The sequence below is a fragment of the Felis catus genome, chromosome A1 (genome assembly GCF_018350175.1).
Source record: "Felis catus isolate Fca126 chromosome A1, F.catus_Fca126_mat1.0, whole genome shotgun sequence".
NCBI classification, from domain to species: Eukaryota; Metazoa; Chordata; class Mammalia; order Carnivora; family Felidae; genus Felis; species Felis catus.
In genome coordinates, this window is record NC_058368.1 from 198,747,322 (window position 1) to 198,774,528 (window position 27,207).

The window sequence follows — 27,207 nt, forward strand, 5'->3', positions numbered from 1 at the left end:
CAGTCGGTTAAGCGTCCGACTTCAGCCAGGTCACGATCTCGCGGTCCGTGAGTTCGAGCCCCGCGTCGGGCTCTGGGCTGATGGCTCAGAGCCTGGAGCCTGTTTCCGATTCTGTGTCTCCCTCTCTCTCTGCCCCTCCCCCGTTCATGCTCTGTCTCTCTCTGTCCCAAAACTAAATAAACGTTGAAAAAAAAATTAAAAAAAAAAAAAAGATAGTTTTCAAAGTCTGAGAGCAGGAATACCTTCTTTAGATCGTTCTGAAACATGCAAGTAAATTACCAATTAAAATATGGGTAGTGAATAGAGAATCTGCTTCAAAAAAAAAATGAGTGTGAAACCTTCATATTTTCCATTAATCCAATCTAATTTTGATTCTGGGCTATTGCAACGGATCTATTCAATCTGCTTGAGATCAGCCATGATTAATTTTGTTCATTGATTGACACATTTCACGAACGTACTGTCAGACGTGATGATGCAAAGTTGAATAAATGATTTAGAATTAAACCTTATATGTAGTAGGGGAGAAAGACATTGAGTCATTTGGACCTGTGTTGGCTTGACTGCAGTGTAGTAAGTAGATCATTAGCAACATGAAATAATGAGAGTGCAGAGTGTAGCATGAGTCCGGAATGGGGAGGTGGAGTTAGGGAAACCTGGGCCATGAGAAGTGAGAACAATATTGCCTCTTGGATAAGAGGAATATGGATTTACTCTCTGAGTAAATAATCACCCTGAGTGTCTCAGGAGGTCTGCATATCGTTTCCGACCACTAGTAGAGGTGGGGACACCCTCCTGTGTGGGACACCGCACTCTGGGCCAGCCCTTTGGGAATCAAATCGCATGACTGAAGGTCTCCTCGGGAAGTTCGTGCAGCTGAAAGTAGAACTCTTCTGCGGTAGAAGTTAGATAACGGATGATTCATTTTTTGTATATGATGTATCAGGTATGCTGAAGTAGATTCTTTCCAGGCTTTAGCCTTCTAGACAGTGTTTAACCTATAAATAACAGTGTTTAAAAGTACAAAACTATGTAAAGTCATGCTGTCTTCTATTATCCAACCCCTCTCCTCACTTTAGCCTAAAGGTAGATAGTGCTTCCCCCAACCCCGCCCCCCCCCCCCCCCACAGGTCAAAGATTTTTATTAGAGTAAAACTAGAGAAAGATTTTTCATTTTAGGTGGCTGGAAAGTACATCCAGCTGAAAACCATCAACCATTTAGACTACATGCTTCATTTGAGTTGTGTTTCTGGATGCAAGTCAAGTATGACAACTGTGAGTTTCATAACTTTTCTAACTTGCTTCAAAAATGCTTTGGGGCCAAAATAGTTCTGAGGTCTTTTCGTCCTCTCCTGGTGAGGCCCTCTGGAGGTTATCAAGGTCAAGACTATGTTGCTGGGTTTCGGCACCTTCCAGGAGAGATGAGGAAGCCACGTGTCTTAGGCTTGCTTCATCTCCTGTCCTTGCCTATGTTCTCCCAGTCATGATTGTCACTTCTTGTTCAAGGTGAACATCTCATTGGGTCCATGTCTCTGACAAAGAGAAACCAATAATGTGTTATGTATTTTGTCTGCTTTAGCAAAGCTCAGGTCCTTTCATTAGAGTTGCAGTTTGTAGACTATGGAGAGTAAGTTAAGGGGAATACATTCTTGAAGGTTGAGTGGATAAGGAGGAGCTATGGAAAGTAATAGTGGGAATAATTCCAGTGAGTGACTGTCACTGTCAGGATTCTACAGTGTTCATGACCATAATCTCCCAGTGAACACTCAAATCCAGGTGGTATTGTCTGTTTGGGGAATTATTTGTGGTGTTGTCATCAATGCTATCTCAGCTGCAGGTTATTAATTTTTTATTCAATCTTGGTTAAGGATAAAAAACTGTATAACCATAAATCTGAACAACTTATATAGAGCCATATGAGCTATTTCAGTGAATCAAATAGTTGATTCAAAAGCTGTGTTGTGCTAGACATAGTACTTAAGTTGAAGCAGTTATAGTTCTATCAAGAAATAATGAAAGTGTTGGATGAGCACTGGGTATTGTATGTAAGCCAATTTGACAATAAATTATGTTAGAAATTAAAAAAAGAAATAAAGCTTGGGGTGCCTGGGTGGCTCAGTCACTTAAGCATCTGACTCTTGGTTTCAGCTCAGGTCATGATCTCGTGATTCGTGAGTACAAGCCCTGCGCCAGGCCCCACCCTGACAGCATAGAGCCTGCTTGGGATTCTCTCTCCCTGCCCCTTCCCTGCTCGTGTGTACGCACTCGCACACACTCTCTCTCTCAAAATAAATAAACTTTAAAAACATAGTGAAGGCTCTGTTGTAAAACAATAGGGATAGAGGATGTATACTGAAGAAATATGTAGGAGGTAGAACCAGTGGGAATAGGGAGCCTTCATGAATTGTGGGCAGCGTGAATGAGAAAGGGGTGAGGATGTTTAAGAGGTTTCGAGCTTTGGATGATGGGTTGGATGGTGCTATTTACTAAAGTAGGACAGAGAGGAGTGACAAACAGATGAAGGAATTAATGATCAATTTGGGTGTTTGAATACCTAAGGGATATCTAGATAAAGATGTCTCATAGGAAGCTTAAAAACACTAGTTTGGTTCTCCAGAAAGATTGAAGCCTGAACGTAGAATTTGGAAGTCATCAATATAGTTGAAGGAATGAGAATAGAAGGAATGGCCCAGGTCAAACACCTCAAGGGAGAAATAGTATTTGGACATGAAGATAGGCCCTGCATTTCCATCTCTACTATTCCATTGAGGTTATCAAGATCACCAACATCCCAGCTATTCCCAAATATAATGGTTATCTGTGTGTTCTGATCTTAAGTTACTACTTAGAAGCATTTATCTTAGTTGGTCACTGTCTCCTCCCTCTTGAAGCACTTAATTGTTCTTGACTTTTATATCACTGTTTTCTAGTTGGTTCCCCCACCCCACCCCACCCCATCAGTCCCCTTGGTTTCTCCTCTTGTGCCAAACTGTAAAGGCTTGACAGCTCCAGAAGTCTGCGTAGGCCTCCCTCTTCTTTGTCATTGGCATGACATTAGTGCTGTAATTCTAGAGGAAGACAAAACTTGGCAAGTCGGATAAAGTTTTAAGATACACCAAAACCAATAGGATAGGATTTAAGAGGATGTGTTTCTTCTTCACGAAAAATATGGATAGAATATAAACTCCATTGACCTCAAACTAATAGGCTAGGAAAAAATCCAAATGTGCTTGTAGAGGATCTATGGAAACTATTCAACAAATCAGTTTAAAAATGAACCAGACCATGTTCTAGTTGCTAGGGATACATCAGTTAAAAACATGCAAAAGCTCCTGCCCTCACAGGACTACCATTCTAGTGAGGGGAGACCGACAAACCAATGAATAACCAAATTAGTGAATATGTAAGAAGATAAGTGTGGAAAAACATCACAGGAAGGGGGGGATAAGGAATGTTGTAAGGAGGGAAGAATATATTTTTTAACAAAGAGTAATTAGAGCAGGTCTCACTGAAAAGTGATGTGTGAGCAGAAACCCAAACCAGACAAAGAAGTGACTGTGAATCATGTATGTATCTTGGGGAAGAACTTTCCAGGGAGAGGCAATGGCAAGTGCAAAGGCCCTTAGGTAGGATTATATCTTGTGTGGTCCAGGAACTGCCAAGAGACCAGTTTGCCTGAGCAGCTGAGGGATGAAATTGTAGGAGGGGGCGGGGATGGGAGGGATGGAGGTGATGGCCAATTTTATAGGACCTTACAGTCTATCAGAAGGGCTATGATTTTTATCTTGAGTTGGATCTGTGGCTTTAGAGGACTTTGAGTAGAAAAGAGCTATGCTACATTTTAACAGGATCGCTCCGGCTGCTGTGTTGTAAATAGATTCTGGAGAGGGTAGAGTGGAAGCAGGAAGCCAATTGCGAGACTGTATGGTCTCCCTGTCCCCCTTAGCTGTTGGGGATACAATCCAAGGCCCCCAGTGAATGCTGGATACCTCAGATAGTATTGAACCCTATATATAGGTTTTTTCCGGTACACAGATACCTATGATAAAGGTTAATGTGTAAATCAAGTGTAGTAAGAGATTAATAGGACAATTATAACAATATACTATAATAAAAGTTATGTGGATGTAGTCTCTCAAAATCTTATTAGACTGCCCTCACCTTCTTGTGCTGTGAGCTAAGATGCCTGTGTAATGAGACGAAGCCGGGTAAATGACGGCTGCTACTGACCTGCTTGGGATACTCTAGAAGGAGGATCATCTGCTCCTGGAGTACAGTCCATAGTGCATAACAGTGCAAGGTGAAGCCATAGGGGAGGGGAGAATAATCCAGGCAAACAATGATTGTGTCTTAGGCCAGAGTAATAAGGGTAAAACATAAGCAGTAGTTAGATTCTGGATATATTTTGAAGCTATTGCTGGCAGAATTTCCTGATGGATTAGAGTGTGGTTTGAGAGAAAGAGAAATACCAAGGATTCTCCCAGGGTTTTTGACCTGAGCATGAATGGGAGTTATTGCAAAGGGAGGAGGAAACGGTTGGGAACAAGTTAGAAGTGCTACTCTGGGTGTGTTCAGTTTGAGATGCCAGTTAGATATCCAAGTTGGAGACAGGTGGACTGGACATTTGCATATGAACTTCGAGTCTGTGCTGCAGGTATAAATTAAAAGTTAAAAGCTTCTCAGCGTACTTGGGTGCCACATTTGGTCAAGCGTCGGACTCTTGATATCGGCTCGGGTCATGATGTCACAGTTTGAGATCCAGCCCTACCTCAGGCTCCATGCTGACAGCTCAGAGCCTGCTTGGAATTCTCTCTCTCCCTCTTTCCTTCCTCCTCCCCAGCTTGCACGTGCGTGCATGAGCTCTCTCCCTGCCCCAACACTCCCCCCCCCCCAAAAAAAACAACTTTAAAAGCTTCTAGAGACATGGAAAGAATGTAACTAGATGAGATCAACAAAGACGTGAATGTAGATAGAAAAGAAGTTTTAGGTCAGCCTCAGATATTCCAGTGGTAAGGGATTGGTGAGATTAAGCAACTAGAAAGGAGCTCCTTTCTCAGAGAAAATCCAGAAGAGGAGGAATTAAGTGAGAAAGCTGTGAGGAGGAAGCAGTGAGAATTGTGTTAATTGAAAAGGACCTGTAAGAGCATGGCTGAGATTTGACCATGGGATCTAGTGATGTGGACATCACTGGTGACCTTGAGAAGAAGAGAGCACCTGTAAAACCCTGATAAGAGTGGGTTCAGGAGAGGAAGGAAAGAGAGGAAATAGGATTCTTGTAAGTTGTCGAGCTCTAACAGAAAGCAGAAAAACAGAAAGTGTGTCCTAGAGAGAGTCTTTCTTGCTTTCCTCCACCTTCTTCCCCCCTCTTTTCCTCTAATCCTCCTTTCCTGGTTTGAGAAATAGCAGCATGCTGTGTATGGGTGGGAATTACCCAGGAGTAAGGGGAATTTTGATCAAGGGGAGAGGGGAGGGGATAGCTGGAGCATTACTCTGAGTAGGCTGAGGGGAATAGAATCTGGTGGGAAGACTGGTTTTTGAGAAGAGCAATATAGTTCATCCTTAGAGCTAGATAGGAATCCATTAAAATGCAAAGGAATGCAAATCTAATGAATTAATGAACTAATTTAGGTACAACCTAGAAGGGGTATTGCTGATCCAAGTCTCAGGGAACAATTAAGTAATATCAGCTTGACTCTGGGGTAGATGCCCCTTAACAAAACCATTTTTAAGGCCTGGCATTTCTATTAGAGGGACTTGAAAAGGAATTCTATACATGACTGATAAATATTTCAGTGAAGAATCCAAATCATGATTTGCTGTCAGAAGTCTTTGGTTGAAATTTAGAATTATGTATAGACATTGAAGTAAATCAAACTCTCATTATTGGTAATTTCATGGTAAATTTGAAATAACATTTTAATTTTTTTTAAGTTTATTTTTTTGAGACAGTGTAAGCAGGAGAGGGGCAGAGAGAGGAGGGGGAGAGAGAATCCCAAGCAGGCACCACACCATCAGCATGGAGCCTGATGCCTGGCTTGAACTCATGAACTATGAGATCGTGACCCGAGCCGAGATCAAGAGTCAGTCATTTAACCAACTGAGCCACCCAGGCGCCCCTTTAGTTTTTGCAATTGAAATATTTTTCCTGTCATGACAGTTTAATTGTAATTCCAATTAAAATGATCAAATTGAATAATTGATTTAAACTTGTGATTTTAGTATAAATGTTTTTGTAATCAGAATTGAAATGTTTGAGAACTTAAGATCTACCAAGTTTTATGTTTAATTTATTGGCGTTATAAAAATTTAGTGCTTGGAAACATTTGCATTAAGCAATCAAAGTGCTTTAAAAAGAAAATTGACTATATTAAATTTATAAATACAAGTTTAAAATTTAAAGGGAATTTAATGAATTAAGTTTGTTAATGGGACCAAATGTTAAAGTCCCCAATAAAAGTGATTGCTGTAATAGGCTAAGTTTAGAAGTACAATGATAGGATTTGTAAGAAGCATAAGGAACAGTGAAGTTTTTACATTTTGGCTTTAATAATTTGAACGTTAGTTTGCAGAAGGGGTCATTTCTTACAAGAATACCAGGAAAACTCCTGTTCTCCTCAGTGTATATAGCCTCCCCAGGTGACATCATCCCTGGCTTAAAAACTATCCAATGATACTAGTATTTAATATATCAATGCTGATCTCTTCAGAACCCCAGACTAATAGGCATCTCAAAAGTGACTAAAACCAAACTTGTAGGGCATCTGGGTGGGTCAGTCGGTTAAGTGTCTGACTCTTGATTTTGGCTCAGGTCATGATCTCATGGTTCGTGGGATCAAGCCCCATGTCGGGCTCTGTGCTGACAGCTCAGATCTGCTTGGGAGTCTTTCTCTCTCCTTCTCTCTGCCCCTCCTCCGTGTGCATGCTTCTCAAAATAAATTTAAAAATAAATACAGTAAAAGACTAAACCTCACCAAACTCTTTAATTTCTTTAACACTCAATACCCCCCAAACCTTAATTCCTTAGCTGTTAAAGCCAAAACCCTAGGTGTCATTCTAGATTCCTCCTCATTTTAGTTATAAGAAGGCTCCATCAGAATCCTGGCAAAAAAAAAAAAAAAAAAAAAAAAAAAAAGTTCTATTCAAAGTGGGTAACTTGAAGAGAGTTAACTAATGGGACTATACAAAGATGTGGATACTGTATGAGGAAACCACCCTTAGTCCCAAAAGGGCAAAGTGAGGCAACCCTTTTGCGAACCCAGAGACAGGGCTGAGTGGAGGGGACAGCCTGATTGGAGCTGTGGATGTCACTCTCAGGATGCAGCAGGCCCTCACTGGCCGTGCAAGGAAGGAGCTGAGGGAAAAAAAAAAAAAAAAAAAAAAACACCCAATTTGATTCTTTTTCCCATCTCTTTCTGGTGCCTCCACCCTGTGCAATCTGACTAGAAGCCAAGGCTCGGGTACCCATCTGTGCAGTCCGTAGAGGTGAGCCTCCAGGCCCACGGAGCAGGTTGGAGAAGAGCGGAGGCAGGCCAGCACAGAAGACACCAGCACAAAGGCTAGTAAAGCCTGCAGTACATTATTTCTGGGACAGACCTTAGTTATTTTTCTCCTCACATATTTCTACATTTGGTGTCCATTTCCTATTAGAGAGATCTTTGAATTCCACTTTTCTTCATGGTTTATGACCCTTTTTCTGTGTCTCTAACCTTTCCCCCCCCCCCCCTTGAGCAATGATGCCCCCATCACACCTTAGGGTACCACGGTCTCCTGAAACACTCTACTAGTCAGGCAGAGGTCTTGGAAGGTTAGCCCAGAAGTCTTGTGAACTAATAACCTTTTTATGACCAGATAATTTGACTGTTAAGTTGTTAGAAATTGTGCTAAAACTGAAGAGATTTAAGGTGTAATTATTAGCAGTTGACATTTTTAGTATTGGGTGGTTGGTTTTCTAAATCTTCAATCTTTGTGAAATCTCATTGTTTAAGTGAAATAAATGTTGGCCCTTTTAATGTAAGTATAGAAAATTCTCAAGCTGACATTCAGGAGAGTTTCAGTATTAGAGGTAGCAGTTGGACCTGAAGCCATGTCCTGTATCAAGTCAAAGATGTACTGATTATTTAGTGCTACCTGATCTCCCCTTTTAACTCCTCTTGCCTTTCCCACCTTGTTCTGTGAAAGTTTGAAATCCCACCTTAATCCGAATTGAATTTAGAGTATATCCTTTGCTCCTATTTGATCAGATTTTATTGGATCTCTTTTTATTACTTCATCCATTCGCTTCTCATTTCTTTCAGAGAAGGACTAGGTATGTCTTATCATAAAAACCCAAGAAAGCATATAACAAATATGTGATTTGAGGGGCGCCTGGATGGTTCAGTCAGTTAAGCATCTGACTTCGGCTTAGGTCATGATCTTGCAGTTCGTGAGTTCGAGCCCCGCATCGGGCTCTGTGCTGACAGCTCGGAGCCTGGAGCCTGCTTCGGATGCTGTCTTCCTCTCTCTCTCTCTGCCCCTCCCCCGCTCGTGTGCGTGCGCGCGCGCTCTCTCTCTCTCTCTCTCTCTCTCTCTCTCTGTCAAAAATAAACATTAAACAAAATATGTGATTTGAGGGGCGCCTGGATGGTTCAGTCAGTTAAGCATCTGACTTCGGCTTAGGTCATGATCTTGCAGTTCATGAGTTCGAGCCCCGCATCGGGCTCTGTGCTGACAGCTCGGAGCCTGGAGCCTGCTTCGGATGCTGTCTTCCTCTCTCTCTCTCTCTGCCCCTCCCCCGCTCATGCGCGTGCGCTCTCTTTCTCTCTCTCTCTCTCTGTCAAAAATAAACATTAAACAAAATACGTGATTTGACATTGTGTAATGTAGCATTTCAAAATCTCACGGTTTAAGATATTGTATCTTCTGTACTTTTTGAGGGTGAATAGAAATGTCCAACTTGGAATGGTTATGGAAATTATGGAAAATTAATAGGATTGAAGAGAGCTGTGGTTTTTATTTTATAGATGATTTGAAAGTCTTGCTAATTAAGAAAATCTCAGGACTTTTTTTATTCTCGCCCATACCCCAGTGCCATCAGAAAAAGTAACAGTGAGGTCTTACTTCACTAAATCCAGAATTAGTTAAGACTGAAATTCTTTGTTTCAGAATTTTATGTAGCCGAGAATACTTGGATTTTTCTGGTGATGTCTTATTCCCCTTGTGATTCCCAGATGAGTCCTGATCCTCTCAGATACATTTTATGTACTCTTTTGGTGATGAATATTTTATCTCTGCCAACACTGTCTCTAATTTGTCCAAGCACAATTCCCTGGAGGACCTTTGTATCCACTATTATTGTAATTATAAAATCGATTCTAACACTAGATTCAGTCATGAGTATACCCTTTCTTGCTTATGGAGAGCCATGGGGAAGTAGAGTCCATTCAGGTGGAGTCATAATTCCTTGTACAGAATGCAATAAATTATTTCCGCAGATTCACCAAATGAGACAAAATGTCCTTACCAAAAAAAAAAAAAAAAAAAAGAAAAAAAAAAAACCAACAACAACAGGCCTTTATCTGTTTTCTTTCCAACCTCCTTCCCCATACTGTTTTTTTAACATGCTAGTTTACTGCAAGCATTCAGATTTTCTTCTTTTTTGGGAAAGCTGAATTTGTGAGCCAAAGACCACAGGTTTCAAGATTTTTTAATTTTTTGCAAACCATAAATATGATTGTTCTTTTTTTTTTTCTGTGCATGTTCCAGATGAGTAGTTTTTTTGTTGTAACAGTTGCTTCACAATTATGCTGTGATTTGCAAATCAGAAAAGGGAGACTGGAAGGATTATATATTAGACAAATATGTTGAAAACCAGAATGGTCTGTTTAAAAAAAAAAAAAAAAAAAAAAAAACAAAAATGCCCAGTCACACATCCTTAAGGAGTTTGTGTCTGTGTTCCTAGTGACCAGCTATGGCACAGATGACTACCTGATTTTTCGTTGCTGTTTTTAATTAACGAAAGCTAGGTACCTGCACATCTCCAAGTCTGCCCTATCCCATTTTCCACCGAGATATCAAAGCTGAAAGGAAAGCAAGAATACGCAAGTATGGACATAAGAGGTGTCAGGCATTAGCCTCCTACACATACACAGCCAGCCCTCATCTTCCTAGATGTAATCACTGATCAGTGCAAGTATGGAAGGAAGACAGAGAATGCATGTAGAAGACAGCTGAGTACATAAGTGGGACATTGAGAAGGCAAACATGTTTGCTCAGGAAAATCCAAGCCAGATTTTCCACTAGCCCCCATCCTGCCCACTTCCTTGAGTCAGCTGGACTCGCTCTTCTTGGCCATTCCCAAAGTTCTGGCATATTCTTTCAGAGTAAGTCCGTGGAATTGGAAGATCAACAAATGCTGTTGTATTTTCTGTCTTTAAATTGTAATAATAGAAAAAGTCTGCTGTCTGTTGGGCCAAAGGACAAAATTGTGGTTGGTATTGGTTTTGGCTGCCCTACAAATGAATGCTTTATTTGTAATCCCACAGGAGCTTGGTGTCAGGGCTCCCTCCTTTCATTGCTGAAGGTAGGGGACAGCCATTTTTGTTCTCCGCTCCCTGGCAGCCAGGACCCCAGCATGATGCCAAGGTTCGTTTGGTGGGATGCTCCAGCCTGATGCTCAGGGACACCTGGCTGGGGCAGTCAGAGGTCATTCCCAACAGCAGTGGATGCAGGGTGCCAGGCAGCTGGTACAGGGGCGACTCCTAAAGTAGCAGCTGCTGCCATGTCACTGCCATGGGCTGCCTGGGTTCTTCCTGTTCTTCAGCTTCTTGTCCATTCTGTGAATTATCATTATCCTTCTGTTTACCACCAGAATCCTGTCTGGTACAAAAGAAAAAGGACACTCCTTTCAAAAAACACTTAGGATGTTCAATTATTCCTATTTTCCGGGTAGCTTGAGACCTCCTTTGATGGGAGTTGGTGCCTTCCTTGGCCAAAGAAAGTGATTGACCAGACTTCATTTGGTAAGACTCCAGATAAATCTGTCAGGCCCGTGAATCCCTCTGAGATCTTCAGCATTCTGTTTAAATGGGACCTGTATTGTCTATATAATATATATGGGGACATAATTTAAGGCATTCGCACCTATATTCCGGGGAATAAAACGGAGCAAATAATAAATCAAAATGTTTCTAGCACAAATTAAGTCCATGTGCTGCTTCTAATATTCTGAGGGAACGGAAGATTACTTTTGTTGGTACTTCATTTTTGATCAGTGATTTGCGGGTGCTGAAGGAAATCTGGTGATATCTTCAATGACCTCAAGTAGAGCTGCCTTAATTTGTGTTGAGCGTTTGTGAAGTTTGACAGTAGTCGCAAAGTGCCTCTTTAATAAAACACACCTTTAAATAACTCTCAGATTAATTCCAGCTCCTAAGGTGAGAAGATGGCTTGAACTACCGCTGCTGCCAGCTCAGCTGTAGATCTGAGCTCCCCAGCTGTGCCCTCCCCTCTCCCCACCTGCTCAGACTCTGCAGTCAGAATCTGTCTGACACGTGTGTTGATGTGCGAGGCGAGATCGCATCTCGTTCACTGTATTGGCTCCTCGGCGCTAGACCATAGTAAACATTCGTCTCTGTCAGCAGTTAACAGCAACGTGATTTGAGGACACGCAGGGTTTACAGACCCTCTTCTGCCTATTATGCTTTTGTCTAGGTCTGCATAGACATAGGAGATTGACATTCAGAGAATTGGTCTAGCTCTTAAGATACACCAGTAATGTTTAAAAGCTGTTTTATAGGAGTTTCCTCCTCTCTGGTAACAAAAACAAAAGACAAAACAAAAAAACAGTGATGGTCTCACTCTGCGTTATATCACAGTCCCTTTTAATAGCTGTTACTATAGCAAACCAAAGGACTGTCTACTGGTCCTTAGTCACCATTGGTATTTGGTATATCATATCAGAACTTTGACCAAATGGGTACTAAAATAAATCCAGACGCTGAATTATCTTTACTCTGTGAAGGATCCTGATTGGTCAGAAAAATCAGTTCCTTTTAGGAAAACCTTCCTCGAAGTGAAAAACCTAATAAGTCATGATGGCAATACCTGTTGACTGAGCACTGTTCTGAGCATGTGGGGTATGGTACCTCATTGACCACTCCCAAGAATCTGTGAGATGAGCCTCACTCTCTAGATTAGGAAACAGAGATCAGTGAAGTAACTTCTCCAAATCCCAGTGGAGCTCAGTTTTAGGCTTGTCTGACCTCGCACTTAATAAAGCCATGAGGACTTAATTAAGTGGGGATCTCATCTTACCACATGGTGGATGCGGTCTCCGCCATTCAAGTTCCAAAGTGGAATTAGAAGTGGTACCTATATTCAGGTGCTTGAGGTCCTAGTGGGGGAAGCTGGACTAGAAATCAACTTCAAAGAATGGTAAGTGTTAGGATGGTAGAATAGAAAAGGCACTAAGGTAGTTAAAGAAGGTCATCTGAATCAGACTGAGGGCACAGAGGTCTTTCGGAAGAAATTACTATCGAGCTGAATTTTGAAGGGTGACTAGGAGCCAGCTAGAGGGAGATAGTGGAGAATGATGTGTAGGCAGAGGGTCAACTCCTCGGCCTTGGAGCACGAAACAGACTGGAACGGGACCTGTGCACATAGATCTGTAGGACTGGCATGGAGGTCACGTATATGGTTGAAAAATAGCCCCTATGTATTATAAACTTACAATTTTAAGTTTTGTGCGTCGAACCCTGATTTAGGTGCCTTACAAACATTACAACCGTTATCTCTTGTAACCGTTATAACAGCCATTAGAGATCGCAAATGAAGGCAAAGTCCACATCATAAAGACCCTATCTGCTTCAATAAGGAACTTGGACTTTATCCTGACAGCTCTAGGTGGTCTTGGAAAGATTTGAAATCACGGGAACGACTCGATGTGTTTAGGAAAGATCTTTGTTAACATTTTGGAGATTTAATCGGAGTCTGGTAAACCTGAGGTAAGGAGAACAGGCTGTGTTGTCTAGGAGATAGTGGTGATGTTTTGAACAAAGGCTTGAGGGCCAGGGGGCTACAGGGAGGGGGCAGAGACCGAGTGGGGAGTGGGACGGATGAGCAGAGATTGGTGACTGATGGGATATGTAGGCCTGAGGTCCATCTTCATGGAACCTGAAGATTACTAAGTAAAGGAATGCTCTGTTGTTGCCCAAAATACGGGAATAAGATGTCCACTGTCAGGGGCTACTAGAAAACCCACTTGCTTTTGGTTTGTTTTGCTTCTCATCTGTTATAAGGCTCCCCGGCTCCAGTTCTAAAAGCACCAAGAGCAGAGAGAATTTGCTTTGTTGGGATCTTTCCCGGGGATTTTCAGAGGATGGTTAAACCCACTTGAAGGTCTACCTAGGGAGCCTAGCTCTTTCTAAATGTCTTCATTCCCTGACTCTTCCTAAGTGTACAGAGGATAGAAAAATACCCTTGGTAAGGAATATTATATATTTTTATGCCCCACTTTGCATCTAGAAATGTTCTATTCAGATAGTGACCAAAAATGAGGTTTGATACAAAATGTATTAATCTGTTTAATTTTCTGTTGAATTTTGTGTTTCTTCACTCTTAAAAAAAAAAAAGTGTCTGTATTTTTGAGAGAGAGAATGAGCGGGGGAGGGGCAGAGAAGAGGGGACAGAGGATGTGAAGCAGGCTCCACACTGACAACAGCCTGTTGCAGGGCTCGAACTCATGAACCATGAGATCGTGACCTGAACCCGAGTCGGACACTTAACTGACTAAGCCACCCAGGCGCCCCTTTCTTTGTTCTTTAGGAATAAAAAATACATGGTCTGAAACCGACCCAGGTTAAGCCCTAATTAGGGTATGTTTGTGAATATTGCATAGAAAGCTTGGGTCTCCTTACCCAAAGTCATGCCTGGGAAATTTACTTCTGGTTTTATTGTATAATTGTGTTATTTTAAAAAATTGATACTTAAAAATGAGATATTTCATGTAGCCATTATAAGAGAAGAATTACATAGTAAACATAAGAGCCTTATCTTCTACTTAGCTACCTTTTTGAGTTTTAGTTTAAGGAAAAAAAAAATCTTGATCTATTTTCAATATGAGAAGTCCTGAAATTTTAGAGAGCTAGGAATATAGGAGAATCTTGAATTACAGTCTTTCAATCTAATTATCAGATATATGCCCTAACTTGGAAAACCCTACTTCTGGTTCGTCTTGAGATGCTCTTAGCAGGACTTGTGAGTCCCGCTGATCTAGGAGGACTGATGCACAGGCGGGGAGCCACGTGGGCCCCTGGTCTGGCTGAGCACAGCAGCAACTCTCTTCCATTCAGGGTCTCCGATGTCTGCTCCTCTGCAAAGCCGCGAAGCCAGTGTCTGTAGCTGCTAAGCATGAAATCCCCTGCTTCTGTTTGTTTCTTTTGTTGCCACGAGTTAATAGGGACAGAGACAGGAGACAGACCAGAACAAAGCAGAAATAATGGAGTATTTCACCCCAAAAAGGAATGTGGATTGAGAAATACAAAGGGGAAGGCAAAGACAGACTTCGTGTCCCGAGGCAGTGTGATGTATTGGCCAGAAGCCTCAGCCCTGGGACAGTTCTGGGCCAAAGCCTTCATCAGTGAGCCCGGAGCAGCCCACATGGCCGAAAGGTTTGACCCATCTTCTGTAAAAACAATTTATTGTTTTTCCCACTAGGGTCTTAAAGGGCCACAAGATTTTTCACCTCGAAAAGTGGATTGCTCTTGTGACGTGGTGAAGAGTCTTCTCCTGGGATCTGCCTGGTGATCAAGGGCCTCTTCACAGCCAGCTCCACCCCCCCCACCCCCCCTGGCTTCTTCTATTGCTATAGGTGCCGTGTGAATTTACATTTTTTTCACTTGTTTGCAAGGACCACTAGTTACTCCAAGACATTGCAGCATATTTGAAACTCATTTTTCTTGCAAGTAGAAGGAAAGGATTAGCCAAGAGATTGCATGTTACGGTTTATCTCCTTCACGTGTATTTCTACGCATTCCAGGTTATTCGTGTATTTTTCTCCATACTCTCCCCCAGTACAGTTGATTTATTTTTAGTATTTGCTTATGTATTTACTTTATTGAGGTATAGTTGACATACACATATATTTTAAGGGGGAAAATTGGGGACTGTTATTTAGAGATTTTCTCCACCCCCCCCCCCCCCTTGCTACCGTGCTTAGAATCAGAAATCTCTGCGGCAGCGTGGGCTTCTCTTAATAGACAAGCTTTGTCCTTGCCAGAGGACAAAAAATGGTTAAGTGAAAGAGGCCGACAGCAGGAGAGAGAAGCCAGCAACTCTTCAGGGTCCCCTCGCCTCCCTCCCAGCCGGTCCCCTCTCCGCCTGCCCTCCTCCCTAAGTCAGCCGTGCAGGAAGCAGGTCCCCCCGGCTCCACTGGGAGGAAGATGCAGGCCCTTGAGCAATAAACTTGACAGTGCAAGGAAAGCAGTGTCAAGGCTTGCATCGTCCCCTTCCTCTGCCAGGGATCTGTTCTCTCACAGAGGCAAACTTCTTCAAAGTTCTCATCTCCTTGAAACCACCAAGACACCCCGTTTCTGGGGCTCTGATCCCTGACTCCAGACGTGGCACCAAGGCTGAGAGAACACGAGTAGGCATTCTGGAGCCATGCAGCCCTGGTGGGAGCTCCAGCTCGGTCGCTTGCTAGCTGTCACAAGTTCACATCTCTGTGTTGCCCTCTACACAGGATGCGTGTAATGTCTTTTCCCCGTATGTGGCGCACACTCAGATGTCAGAGGCTTCCAATCCTGGCTGCTCTGAGGCAAGTTACTTAATATCTTTGGGCCTCGGTTTCCCCCATCTTAAAGGGGGAAGCGCTTTTCTCAACGGGTCGTTCAAGGAGTGAGTTAACACACACATATCACTTCTATCTGGTGCTATTAGTAGCATTTGGATTTGTTTTTAAGTTTTAGGGGCAGCCATCCTTCCTCGTGTGTTTTCCAGAAGCTTTAGATAGCTGCTATGCGTGTTATGACAAATTTTGGTTGTATTTTCCACAGACAGACCCACATTTGACTATTAGGCACTTGGAAAATATTTTATTTTAACTCTTATATAATTTTAGATATTTAAACATTAAATATTTTGTTATTTGGACATGCTTAGTATTAGAAAACACTTCTAGAAATGGACTTCCTTTTAAAAACTTCTTTCATTGCAAGAGAGTGGGGGGTCAGAATGTACAGGTGTCTCCTTTTGGTTTTAAAACCAAACTAAGAAATAAATCCACTTCAGGTTACAAGTGACTCATCTCTTGCTTTTAGGTACCAACTAATGAGTGTTGTGTTCATATAAGAAGCATTTATGGAGCACAGTGCCAGGCCCCACCCTAGGACTCCACCGAAAGACTTGGTTATTTGCTGTAGGAACTCTGGTTTTGGTTTGGTGAGACCCGTATTTAAATAAGGCGGAGATAGTGTGGGGTTCAGGCAGTGACTGCATGGCCCTGGGGGAAGTCCCCAAGCTGACTGAAGAAAATTTTCCAGCAACTGTACAGAGCTTCAATCAAATTGAAATCATGCTCAGAATAAAATCTTGTATTCATGATGAAAAACAGAGCATCAATTGAAACAAATGCCATGTTCCCAAAGGCTAGGGACTTAAGGACACGGGATGGTAGGAAATACTGGCAATGCAAGGGCCGGTGCCAGAGGGGGAGGATCTTGACTAAGACTCTGTCCAGAATTGACATGTTGTAGGACAACTCTGCTTCTCTGCTTTCAGGCCTGGCCACCCTTGGTAGCTGTAAAATGCAACTTTTTGAATCAAGGATGAACAGGTCTTGGAGTCGATGTGTCGAATTCTATCATCTGCTTAATTCTTACTGTCAGGAAAACAAAACAAAACAACAACAAGAAAAACACCTGGCCTGATACTTCCATGCTAGAAGTGTGTGTCGTGAACCAAGGAGGGAAAGAAGGAATTAGCTCTCTGGGGTCACTGGAGAAGACTTTTCAGAGGAGTACCATCAGAGCAGTACCTTGACTAGTACCAAATTCCTAGGAATTTGCCAAGGAGAGGAGTGGAAAGAGCCTTTCTTTGGGGGGCACAGAACCGGAGCATGAGGGGGCTCAGACAGCTGGAGGAACGTAGTGAGTGAGTTGGAGGGTAGCCGGAGTCATGAAGGGGGGAGATGGAGAGGGAAAGGAGATACACAGTTAAGTGCTTCATTAGTGCTTTATGGTGCCAATCTGTGGAGTAGTTATCCGCTAAGTACCTATTATGTACGGGGCTCTGCCAGACCTACCAAAACGTCTGACGCTGTCCCCAACAGAAACGGAGACATCTTAAGATCATCTTGCTGCCTTGGTGCTAGGCCACCTATCTGAAATACAAGCCCTTGTTTAATCTTTACAATTTAATCTTTGGCTTCCCACCTCCCCCCCCCCCCGCCCCCCCGCAGTACAAGTCATCAGTCTCCTTTAAGCAAATATTGCTAAGGTTTTTGCTTATGCCTTTTAGTTAATCTGCCTTTCTGCTAAAGATTATATGATTGTATGATTTGTCCAAAGTCTACGACGTAGATATTACTGGTGATTCCGGACTTTGCCCTCTCTCAAGACCTTGGCACACCGTTTCCTCACGTGCGACATTGGTGGAAGCTTGTGGATTTATGCTAAGGGGAAACATCCTGCGTCCTGGCACAATCAGAGATACACTGGGTCCTTTTGAAAAGGAACGTGTCATAACAGACCCTGTGTGAGAAGACCTGTGAACTGAAGCAGTCTAGACAAGAGACCGTGACCTTGCTTGCACACGCCCCTCCCCCGCCCCCCCCCCCCCCCCACCATGGTTACAGACTTCTCCCTGCTGCAAGCAAGGGCCAAGGGTTGCGTGTCTTTAGTGTCTTGGGTTGGACTGGAAGGGGATGGAGCCCTCTGGAAGCTGCTGCGGCCTGGCCAAGGGAAGTGCCAGTGTCTGGGCTGCATGGTGGGCTGCCAGGCCCTTGCCCGAGGAAACGACTGTCACCTAGGATGCCTTAGGGAAACGAGCCTCCTGATGAACAGTGATGTATCGCTCTGGTGCCTTTCTTGTAGCAAAATGCATTGAGCTGATGCCTCCTAACGTCCTCCTGAAGAAAGGAAGTGGCAGATAGTGTTAAAACATTACTGGTTAATCACGAGGAAACTGAAGCATGGATAGGTTTATGGAGGCTGAACAGAGCCACACAATGCCTCACTGTCTGGCCTGGGAATGGGGCCTGAGTTTGCCGCTTGCTGTCAGGACTGCCGACGGCATTGTGTTTAGCATTGTACGGCAGTGAAAGGGGCTTACTCTTAACAATGCAAGAGCTGCTTTAGGAGACAGACACAATGAACTTGGGTACAGTATAGTCTAGAGGCCAAAATGAGTAATTTTAAGTAAATGGACTATGAGATCTGAAGCTTCATTAAGTTTTAAAATGAAAAACAAGTGAAAACTGTAGAGTTTTTAGGAACGGACTCAAAAAAACATGAACATTCTTTTCCCGTTTGAAATAGCATATTTTTAAGAGCCTTATTTTGTTGGCTCAAAATCTGACACTACTCCTGCCAAGCATAGGATTTATTTATTTCAAATAAATATTCAAAGGTTCTGTGATTTATTTCAAAGATTCTATCTTGTAATGATTGTCAGTCTAACCTTTGTGCCTTTTATGTTCCAAAATACCTGATTTCCATAGACTGTGGTTTTGTGTGTGTGGTGGAGGGAGGCTCCCCCCTCCCCCCCCCCCCCCCCATTTAGTTTGAGTTATTCCAGAACAGTTGAAAATACAGAGCCTGGAATTCAGGAAACAGATTTGGGGGAGAGGAGACATGTCATGTTAGGTGTCTTAACCATCACTGTGGAGAACCTAGAGGAGATGGAAAGATCTGTGTGAGTACAGTGTCACTGCTAAATTGCTTTTCATGCCAAAAGTGCCTTAGTGACCTAGAGAAAAATTAACAGGTGATACAGATATTGAGTTTGGCTGCAAACATTTTTACATTTTGGATTCTAAAAAGAGCATGAAGGTGAGGGTGCCTGGGGGGCTTAGTCCGTTAAGTGTCTGACTCCGGCTCAGGTCATGCTCTCATAGTTTGTGAGTTCAAGCCCTGCGTCGGGCTCTGTGCTGACAGCTCAGAGTCTGGAGCCTGCTTCAGATTCTCCATCTCCCTCTCTCTCTGCCCCTCCCTTGCTCATGCTCTGTCTCTGTCTCTCTGTCTCTGTCTCAAGAGTAAAGAAACATTAAAAACAAAAACATAAAGGTGAAATTTTGGAACTTCTGGCCAAAGTACGTTGAGTAATACTAGCATTTGAATAACTTAAACAGAGCCAGATAGCGAGCCGTCACCTATAATTTTATTCTGTATTTAAGATTTGATTGTTTCGACCTGGAAAGTTGGTCCAGTCCCCCTCTAGAAGATGGCCCGAGAGAATTCTAGGAGAGAAGCTGAGCAGGAAAGCGGCAGTCTGGAGCAGGAATCGGGTCTCCTCTCTTTTCCCAGTGAAGATCAAAGCAGCCCAATAAGAGAAACCACAGTGTGACTGGTGGTGTTGTCTGACATAGTAAATAGCGGCTAGCCAGTGGTCCTCTTTGAGGGAATACGTAGATACATGCAAATACGTATCTGCCCCTTAGGAAAGTTCCCCGTGAGTCCAGGGCACTCACAGATAAAATTTGCAAAATGTCAGACGGTATCAGCCAGCCTTCGTACGCATCCAGGATGTGATGTGCTGGCATCTAGGGTGCTGTTTATAGTTGTGGTCATTAATCTTGTAAGAGGAAGACATAATGGAGCTCAAGTAATGCCAAGAACAGAACTAATGTGATGGAGCAGTAGGGATGGCTGTATGCCGGCAGACTGAAACAATTAGGGCTCCTCAGGCTTGAAAAGACAGGAAATATGATTAGAGTTTAATTTGTGAAGAATATGGATTAGATGATCTTAGAATTGTTTACCAGAAGTAGGGAGAACCTCTTAAGAGCCAAGGAAGAGCGTACTGGGGACAAAAAGAAGCTCTCTCATACTGGGAAAGTAGACCCTGTACAGTGCAATCACTCTTAAATTGGACTAACTTATGGCATTGAAGTAAAGTGAAAGGGCCAAGGGTTACTCTTAGTTTGATACTTTTTTTCTTGACATGTGAGGGGCCCCAAGAGAACATAGATCAAGCTTCCCATTAGCCTTTACATTTTCTTTTTTTTTTCTTAGGCGAACTTTCAGTGTCATGGGTTTTTCCTTCAACATTTATTCGTTGAGGGTAGATTATGGGCCATGTCTTCCGCAAAGCCCTGGGGACACTGGGATGAAGATGGAGAGGTCTGGTTCCCACAGTTTGGTGATGAATAGGAAACTGTAATTGTGTGATGAATTGACAAACGTGTGTGAGAGCTTGACAGAAATGGCTCACATTCTCATAGAAACAGATCGGGTGCCCCTGGAGAAAGGGGTGTTGAAGCTGAGACCTAAAAGCTGACAAGTCCACTGAGCTAAGATCTGGGGTAAGAGGGAACAGCATCTGGGAGTGCTTGGAGTTGCCAGAGGGTTGTCATGACTGGGGGCAAAGTGAGGGAGGAGTGGCTGGAGAGTGACCCGAAAAGAGGCTGGGAGGGCGGGGGGCACGTTGGTGGAGCGGATTCTGGAAGACTTTGTAGGTCCTAAGTGTTTGGATCCTAGAATAGTTGGAAGTCACGGAAGGGGCTTAAGCAGATAAGATCAGATTTTGTTTTTATAAAAAAATCATCGTGGCTGCCTCATGGAGAATGGAGAGGGCAAGAATGAATATCCCGGGACTGGTGGGAGAATGTTGATATTGTCTAGGTGATGGTGGCTTGGACTTGAGAGCAGTGGGCATGTTCTAGAGCTCTTTCAGAGGAGTCATGGACAGGATTTGTTGACTAACTGGATATGAGAAGTATGAGAGAGAAAGAGTCAAATTGATCTTATGAGAGCCAATTAGGCCTCAGATTTTATCTGAATGAGAATTAGCACAGACTTTTCATAGGTCTTTTCTCTTGGGATCTCCAGATGATCTAGCAATCAATAGGTCTCCCTCCCCCACCTGTCCCTCATTTTCTCTCCTGAATTACTGAGGGTTCTACAAGTTGGGACATAATTGGCCCCTAATAAATGATTGTCAAGTAAGTAGAAAGATCATAAACTGCCTAATTTCCAGTCTCCCAAATCCCCCTGCCTGTAACTCTTGGAGAGCAAACAGGTCTTGCCATGCACAAACTGTACAACTGTTCACAGTACCCTGAGGTCAGTTGACCTGAAACAGAATTTGGCACTGGTCAAGATGGCAGAGGTAGATACAGGGGCTCAATTTAATGATTTGTAAAAGCTTTTTATTTTTGAAATAATACCAGAGTTGTAAGACAAATACAGGGGCACCTGGGTGGCTCAGTCGGTTAAGCGTCCAATTTCGGCTCAGGTCACGGTCTCACAGTTGGTAAATTCAAGCTCCACATCAGGCTCTGTGCTGACAGCTCAGAGCCTGGAGTCTGCTTCAGATTCTGTGTCTCCCTCTCTCTCTGCCCCTCCCCTGCTCACACTCTGTTTGTCTCTTGCTCAAAAATAAAGAAATATTAAAAAAAAATTAAAAGATGAATACAAGGAATTTTCTTATGACTCTCCGCTTCTCTGGTCATTAACATCTTAACCGTGTTTGCTCTATCACACTCCTCACTGTATAGAGCTGACGATGGACATAGATTTAGAAATTCTTCTAACCAATTAATTAGACATCAAGACCCTTCATCTCTAAAATACTTCAGAATGTGTGTTCTCAGAACAAGGATTTTCCTTTTATCAGCATAGTACAACGATGAAATTCAGGAACCTAGACCCTCTGCAACCCTGTGTACAATTGTGCAGCCTCTAGTCAGCCCTCACCTCTTGTCCCAATGTCATTTCTGCCATTTTTTCCTCAGCCTGTCCCAAGGGTCCAGGGTCCAGTCCGGAAGGCATTGCATTTGGTTACCCTGTCTCTAGTCTTCTCTAACCTAGAACAGTTCCTCAGCATTTCTTCAACTTGTAAGACCTTGAGATTTTAGAGAACAGGTCAGCCGTCTTGTGGAGTGCTCCTCAGCGTGGTTTTGTCTGAAGTTGTCTCATGCTTAGATTCAGGCTGTGCATTTTTGGTAGGAGAGCTGAGCGATGATGTCCTGCCCTTCGCAGGGTGCCAGTGACAGTAGGGGGGGAGCCGTGAAGTCCCTGTAGGTCTCATTCCTGGGAATGTTAGCTTTGAACACTTGGTTAAAAAGATGGTTTCTCCACCCTGAAGTTACCTTTGCTTCTTAAAACGAGTAGGTTATTTAATTACTTCTTAATACTTAGTCATTGCGAATGTTACTAAGCTTTGTGTCCAGTCTTACTTAAAAGAGCCACATTTCTCCCCCTCTCTTGGCAGTGTTTTAGAGCACTTTGCTGCAAGGGACCACCACCCGCACGACCTGAGTATGACCTGGTTTGCATAGGCCTCACAGGTTCTGGCAAGACCAGTCTGTTGTCAAAGCTCTGCAGTGAAAGTCCCGAGAACGTCGTGTCGACCACAGGTGGGTACTGTGCCCGAGTTCTGCCCCTTTCTCATCCCCCAAATGGTCTTGTGTCTTATGCTCTTTGTGGGACTCTTTATTTGTAGTTAAATGCGTCAGTCAGTTTATTTATTTTTGGATGTTCCGTTTTTCAAAATAGAGTTGGGGGTGGTGAGTGGCATTAAATGGCTACACCCTGTATCTCTCTCGTCAGATATTTCAATGCCACTGAACAAGTCAAACTCCGGAGAACATTAATACAAACTAATGCAGAAACCTGGAATTCTAGAACTGTAACAAAATGGCTTCATCTCGGCCTCACAGAGTACTAGTCCCCCTTGAAGAGTCACTCTGGCCTACTTGAGTCGGTCATACACTCCCCGAACAGCGCAGCTGATGGAGTCTGAGTCTTCTTTCCTCATAGTTCTCATCTGGAGGGTAGTCAGCGCAGGAACCGTTGATCAGGTTATGTTGTTTCCAGACGTGGCCAAGAAGTCTGTCTGGGTAGTGGTTCTCAATCAGGCGGGACTTTGGGTTGTCACACCTAGGGGAGGGGGCCACTGTCTTCTGTCGGGTAGATGCCAGGGATGCCGCCAAATATCCCACAGTGTGTGAGACACGCCCCCACCATGAGGAAGAGGCATCGAGAGTACACTTAGTGGCTGGTTGGGTTTGGAAGGTGAGAGAAAAAAGCCAAAGACGACTCAGGTCCTGATTGAGGTGCTGGGCGAGTGATGGAATCATTAACTAGGATTTCCTGACAAGTAGGAAAAATACTGAGACCAAGAAGAGCCTTACATCAGTTTGGGTCACGTATGCCACCAAATAAGTTAGGTTTTCAGAGCTTTTCAGATTTTAGAATTATAGATGAGAAACTGTGGGCCTGTAAAGCAATAGAGACCTAGCTTGGTTAAAGGATGAAGAAAAGAGGAAGGGGTTCGTGATAATCGGTGAGACGACAGAGGGTGATTAGAGCTCAAGCCATGGCCTTATGTGTGAAGCTGTTCCTATTTTCCTTTTCCCCAAGAGAGAACTGAGCACCCCCTTGTCCCCCACTGTGCATCGCCCATGTTTCTGTCACTTACTGCCTGCAACACTGCCATCTACCCGTGTGTCTCCCCAGCCTGAGGTGTGAGCCCCTAAGGACAGTTAGAGCATCATATTTGGCTTTATACATGCCAAATGTGGTATAAGGTTTGGGCATAGCTCCAAGTGTTTATTGAGTGAATAAGAGACCATAGTAATTTGAATCTGTTTTTGCAGAAAGTATCCTATCTCTGAGCCTCATAATGGCCTTACATGGCAGGTAAGACTCTTTTTTCCAGACTCTGTCTTTAAATCATCTGAGGCTCAAAGGTACGGTGAGATGGCTATGGTCACACAGCTAGTGATAGAGGTAGAGTCCCAGTTCAAGGCTTCAAATGAAGTTGAGTCATCCCTAAGACTTAGGATTTGTGATGAGAGTAGTATTGGCTGATTGTTGGTAAAATTGTGGATATCTTTGGAGAAATGGGTTATGAAATTATGCAAACCTTATTAATTCAGTAATTCTTTTCAAGCAAAATAATTTCCCCTAAAATGTGAAAAAAGAAACACAAAGTGTACACTTATCAGAGGTATAAAATCAGAAATACTATTGTTAGAAAAGCAGTTTTGAATTATAATGTAAAAGAAAATACCTGTAAATATTACAATTGTAAATTGCAATAATTTTTCTATTTCTACTAGATTTTTAACATTTTCCTTTTATGGGAACCTTGTGTGCTAGTTGAGTTTTCTGATGTAGGAGATGTTGAGTTGGCTAACATTTTGGATATCAAGCTTCTATGAGTTGTCATTATCTTGAACCAGGCACAGTGACTTTTTGGAGACATTTTTGAAGGTCTCTGATGTCAAGAAGCTTACACCCAGGTTAGGAAGATAAGATTTCTAATGACAAACAGTTGATATTTACTGCGTATTTAAGACCATGTGATATGTGCTATGCTTGATGGTAAAAATGAGAAAGCTAAAGGGTCATTTCTAATCTGAGGAGTCAAAGAAGGCACAGGGGATGTTACCTTTGAGGACGGCCTCATGATGAATGATATCTGAGCAGAGAGAAATGGGGTGAGGAGAAGAAGGATAGGAAGCAAAGGATGTATTCAGAGAACAGCGATCTTCCTGGGTTGAGGCCAAGGACACAGGTGTAGGGTGCGTTGTGACCTGATGCTGGAGGAGCCTCTGAGAAAGACCTGTACCATGGAGAGCTGATCCAGTGGGGACCTCGATTGTGGGGATGGAGAGTTAGAGGCAGATGTGATTGATTTCTGTAAGAGCAACTATCACTTCCGGTAATAGAGAGGGAAAGGAAGGAAGAGAAAAGAATCATGTGTGCCTTAAGTCTCTAGCCTAGTGATTGAGTGAATTGTAAAAAGTGGAGAAAACATGACAGGCAATTTTAAGATAAATGATGAGTTTGGCTTTGGACATGCTAATTTTGAGGCATTGGCAGTACTTTCAACAATGAGCCAAATGCCAGAAGATAAGCTGACTAGAGAGAGTTTGGATCTGGATTTGAGAGGCAACTGATCTGTGGGTTTGAAAGAGATTGTCGAGGGATGATGGGTGGTACAAGGCAGGAGGGTGCTAAGCACCAACTATGTATCATTCATTCTTTCCACATTTGTTGAATACCCATTACACGACTGCTACTGATTTAGGCACTGAGTATGCATTAGTCAACAGAACAGATCAACATTTCTACACTTTGAACTTACATTCTAACATCTGCACAAGACAGGGACTCTAAGCCAGGCAGTTCTATATGGTATCATATAGGCAAATAGGAACAAGAGGCCAAAAGAAATGGAGTTAAATAATCATCAGCCTCAAGTCCGAGAAAGGACTATTGGGTGTGGCGATATTATGGTCATTAGTAAACACGTTCAGCAGAGTCAGAGTAGAAACCAGCCTGAGCTATGAGGGAGTGGTGAGCAGAGGAAATAACAATGTATAGACCTTGCTTTTCACTCCTTGGCCCCTTGTTAAGACTGCACATTGACCACCCTTTCAAGAAAGTAAACAGCAACAGAGAAAGCAGTGTCTGGGGAATTTGTTTTTGCAAGGAGAGGTGCTGTGGACAGAGGTGTAATGGTAGAACAGAGAAGGAAAGAAGAAGATGCTCAACAGAAGGCAGTGACAGTAAGAATGAGTGAGGACTTCCAATTCTGTCAAAACGGAATAACTGGAATGGGTTTACCCTCCTGCTTGAAGTACATGGGGGGAGAGGGTTGGAGGACAGACAAAATATGCAACAGATTTCAGGAGAGTGAACATCAAGCAACAAAAGATGGTCCTCCCTGAGAGATGAGAAACCAATGAGAATAGCTCCACATTTGCCCCAGCTTACTGCCTTGAGAGAGTTCCTAGGCCATGGCACACTTCCAGGAGGAACTGAGGTAGAGCTCAGTGGACTCCCTACGTTGACCTAGACCTAAGAGTTGGAGAGACCAAGGCAGCTAGGGTTCGTGGGACATGGTAATGGAGAGGAAGAGAGAGAACCCTAGAGATCTACAGAGGGTCTGCCTTGAGTAACCAGGAATGTATTCAATGCAGACACATGAGGAAACTACCCAAGGCCAGGGAAAGGAACGCCTTGAAAAGAGTAGAGAAAGATGGCTTGGTGTTCACGCAGGGCTAAAAGTTAGGGCTGTTCTCACTAGCCAGACTGAAAGCGTCATAATTCAAAAGGTACTGGGTAGAGTACCAGGAGGCTCTTGCCTCAGGAATCAGCCCAAAACTGAGTGCTGCTCTAGACCCACCTAAGAAATCAAATTAAGACCAAAGGCTCAAGCAAACTGTTTGCTACTAACTTTATTGCATCCTAGAACAAAGCTGTATGGGATTTACAGAAACAGAATTACCCAGCACCTAAGAAAAGATTTACAACGTTGGACACTCCAATCAAATATTACCAGGCATGTAAAGAGGCAGGAAAACATGATTTATAATGAGAAGAAAAATCAATTGAATCTGACTCAGAACTGACACAGATAAAGGAATTAGCAAAGAAAACTTAAAACTGTTACTATAGCTCAATTCCATCTGTTCGTAGAGTTAAGTAGAGACATGGAAAATTTTTAAAAGACCCATATAAACCATTATAAAAAACCCATATAAAGAGGTGAATACAACAGTATCTGAGATGAATATGCACCAGATAGGATTCATGGCAGATTAGACATTGCAGAAGAGGAGAGTAATAATTTTGAAGGCCATTAGTATTAGATACCATCCAAAGTGTTGAGAGAGGGAGGAGAAAATGGGAAATGCAAAGAGCAACACGAACTGTGGGACAGGTCCAAGTCCCCAAGCATGGGTCATTGAAGTCTGTGAACATAAAGGGTGGAAAAAGGGACAGAAAAAAATATGTGAAGCGATAACGTCTAAAACATATTTAAACTTGAAGAAATTTAACAACAAATCCAGGAAGCTTATTAAACCTCAAGAACAAGATATGAGCAAACTACACAAAGACATATGATAAAGTTGCTCGAAACCAGAGATAAAGTATGATGGTTAATTTTATATTGTCAACCTGCCTGGGCCACGGTGCCCGTGTATGTGGTCATATACAATCCTGGATGTTTGTGTTTTGGGATGAGATGAATATTTAAGTCAGTGGACTTTAAGTTAAG

At 43.0% G+C, this 27,207-nt stretch overlaps 1 protein-coding gene across 10 annotated transcripts in view; it reads left to right on the forward strand.

Moving 5' to 3' along the window:
• The window catches only part of ARL15 (ADP ribosylation factor like GTPase 15), a 405,200-nt gene that overhangs the window by 121,266 nt on the left and 256,727 nt on the right, over positions 1-27,207 (forward strand). For all 10 annotated transcript variants that reach the window (XM_045037220.1, XM_045037206.1, XM_045037224.1 and 7 more), the window contains one exon: positions 22,405-22,549. In XM_045037220.1, the coding sequence (XP_044893155.1) occupies positions 22,405-22,549 (145 nt within the window). The remainder of the gene's footprint in view (positions 1-22,404; positions 22,550-27,207) is intronic.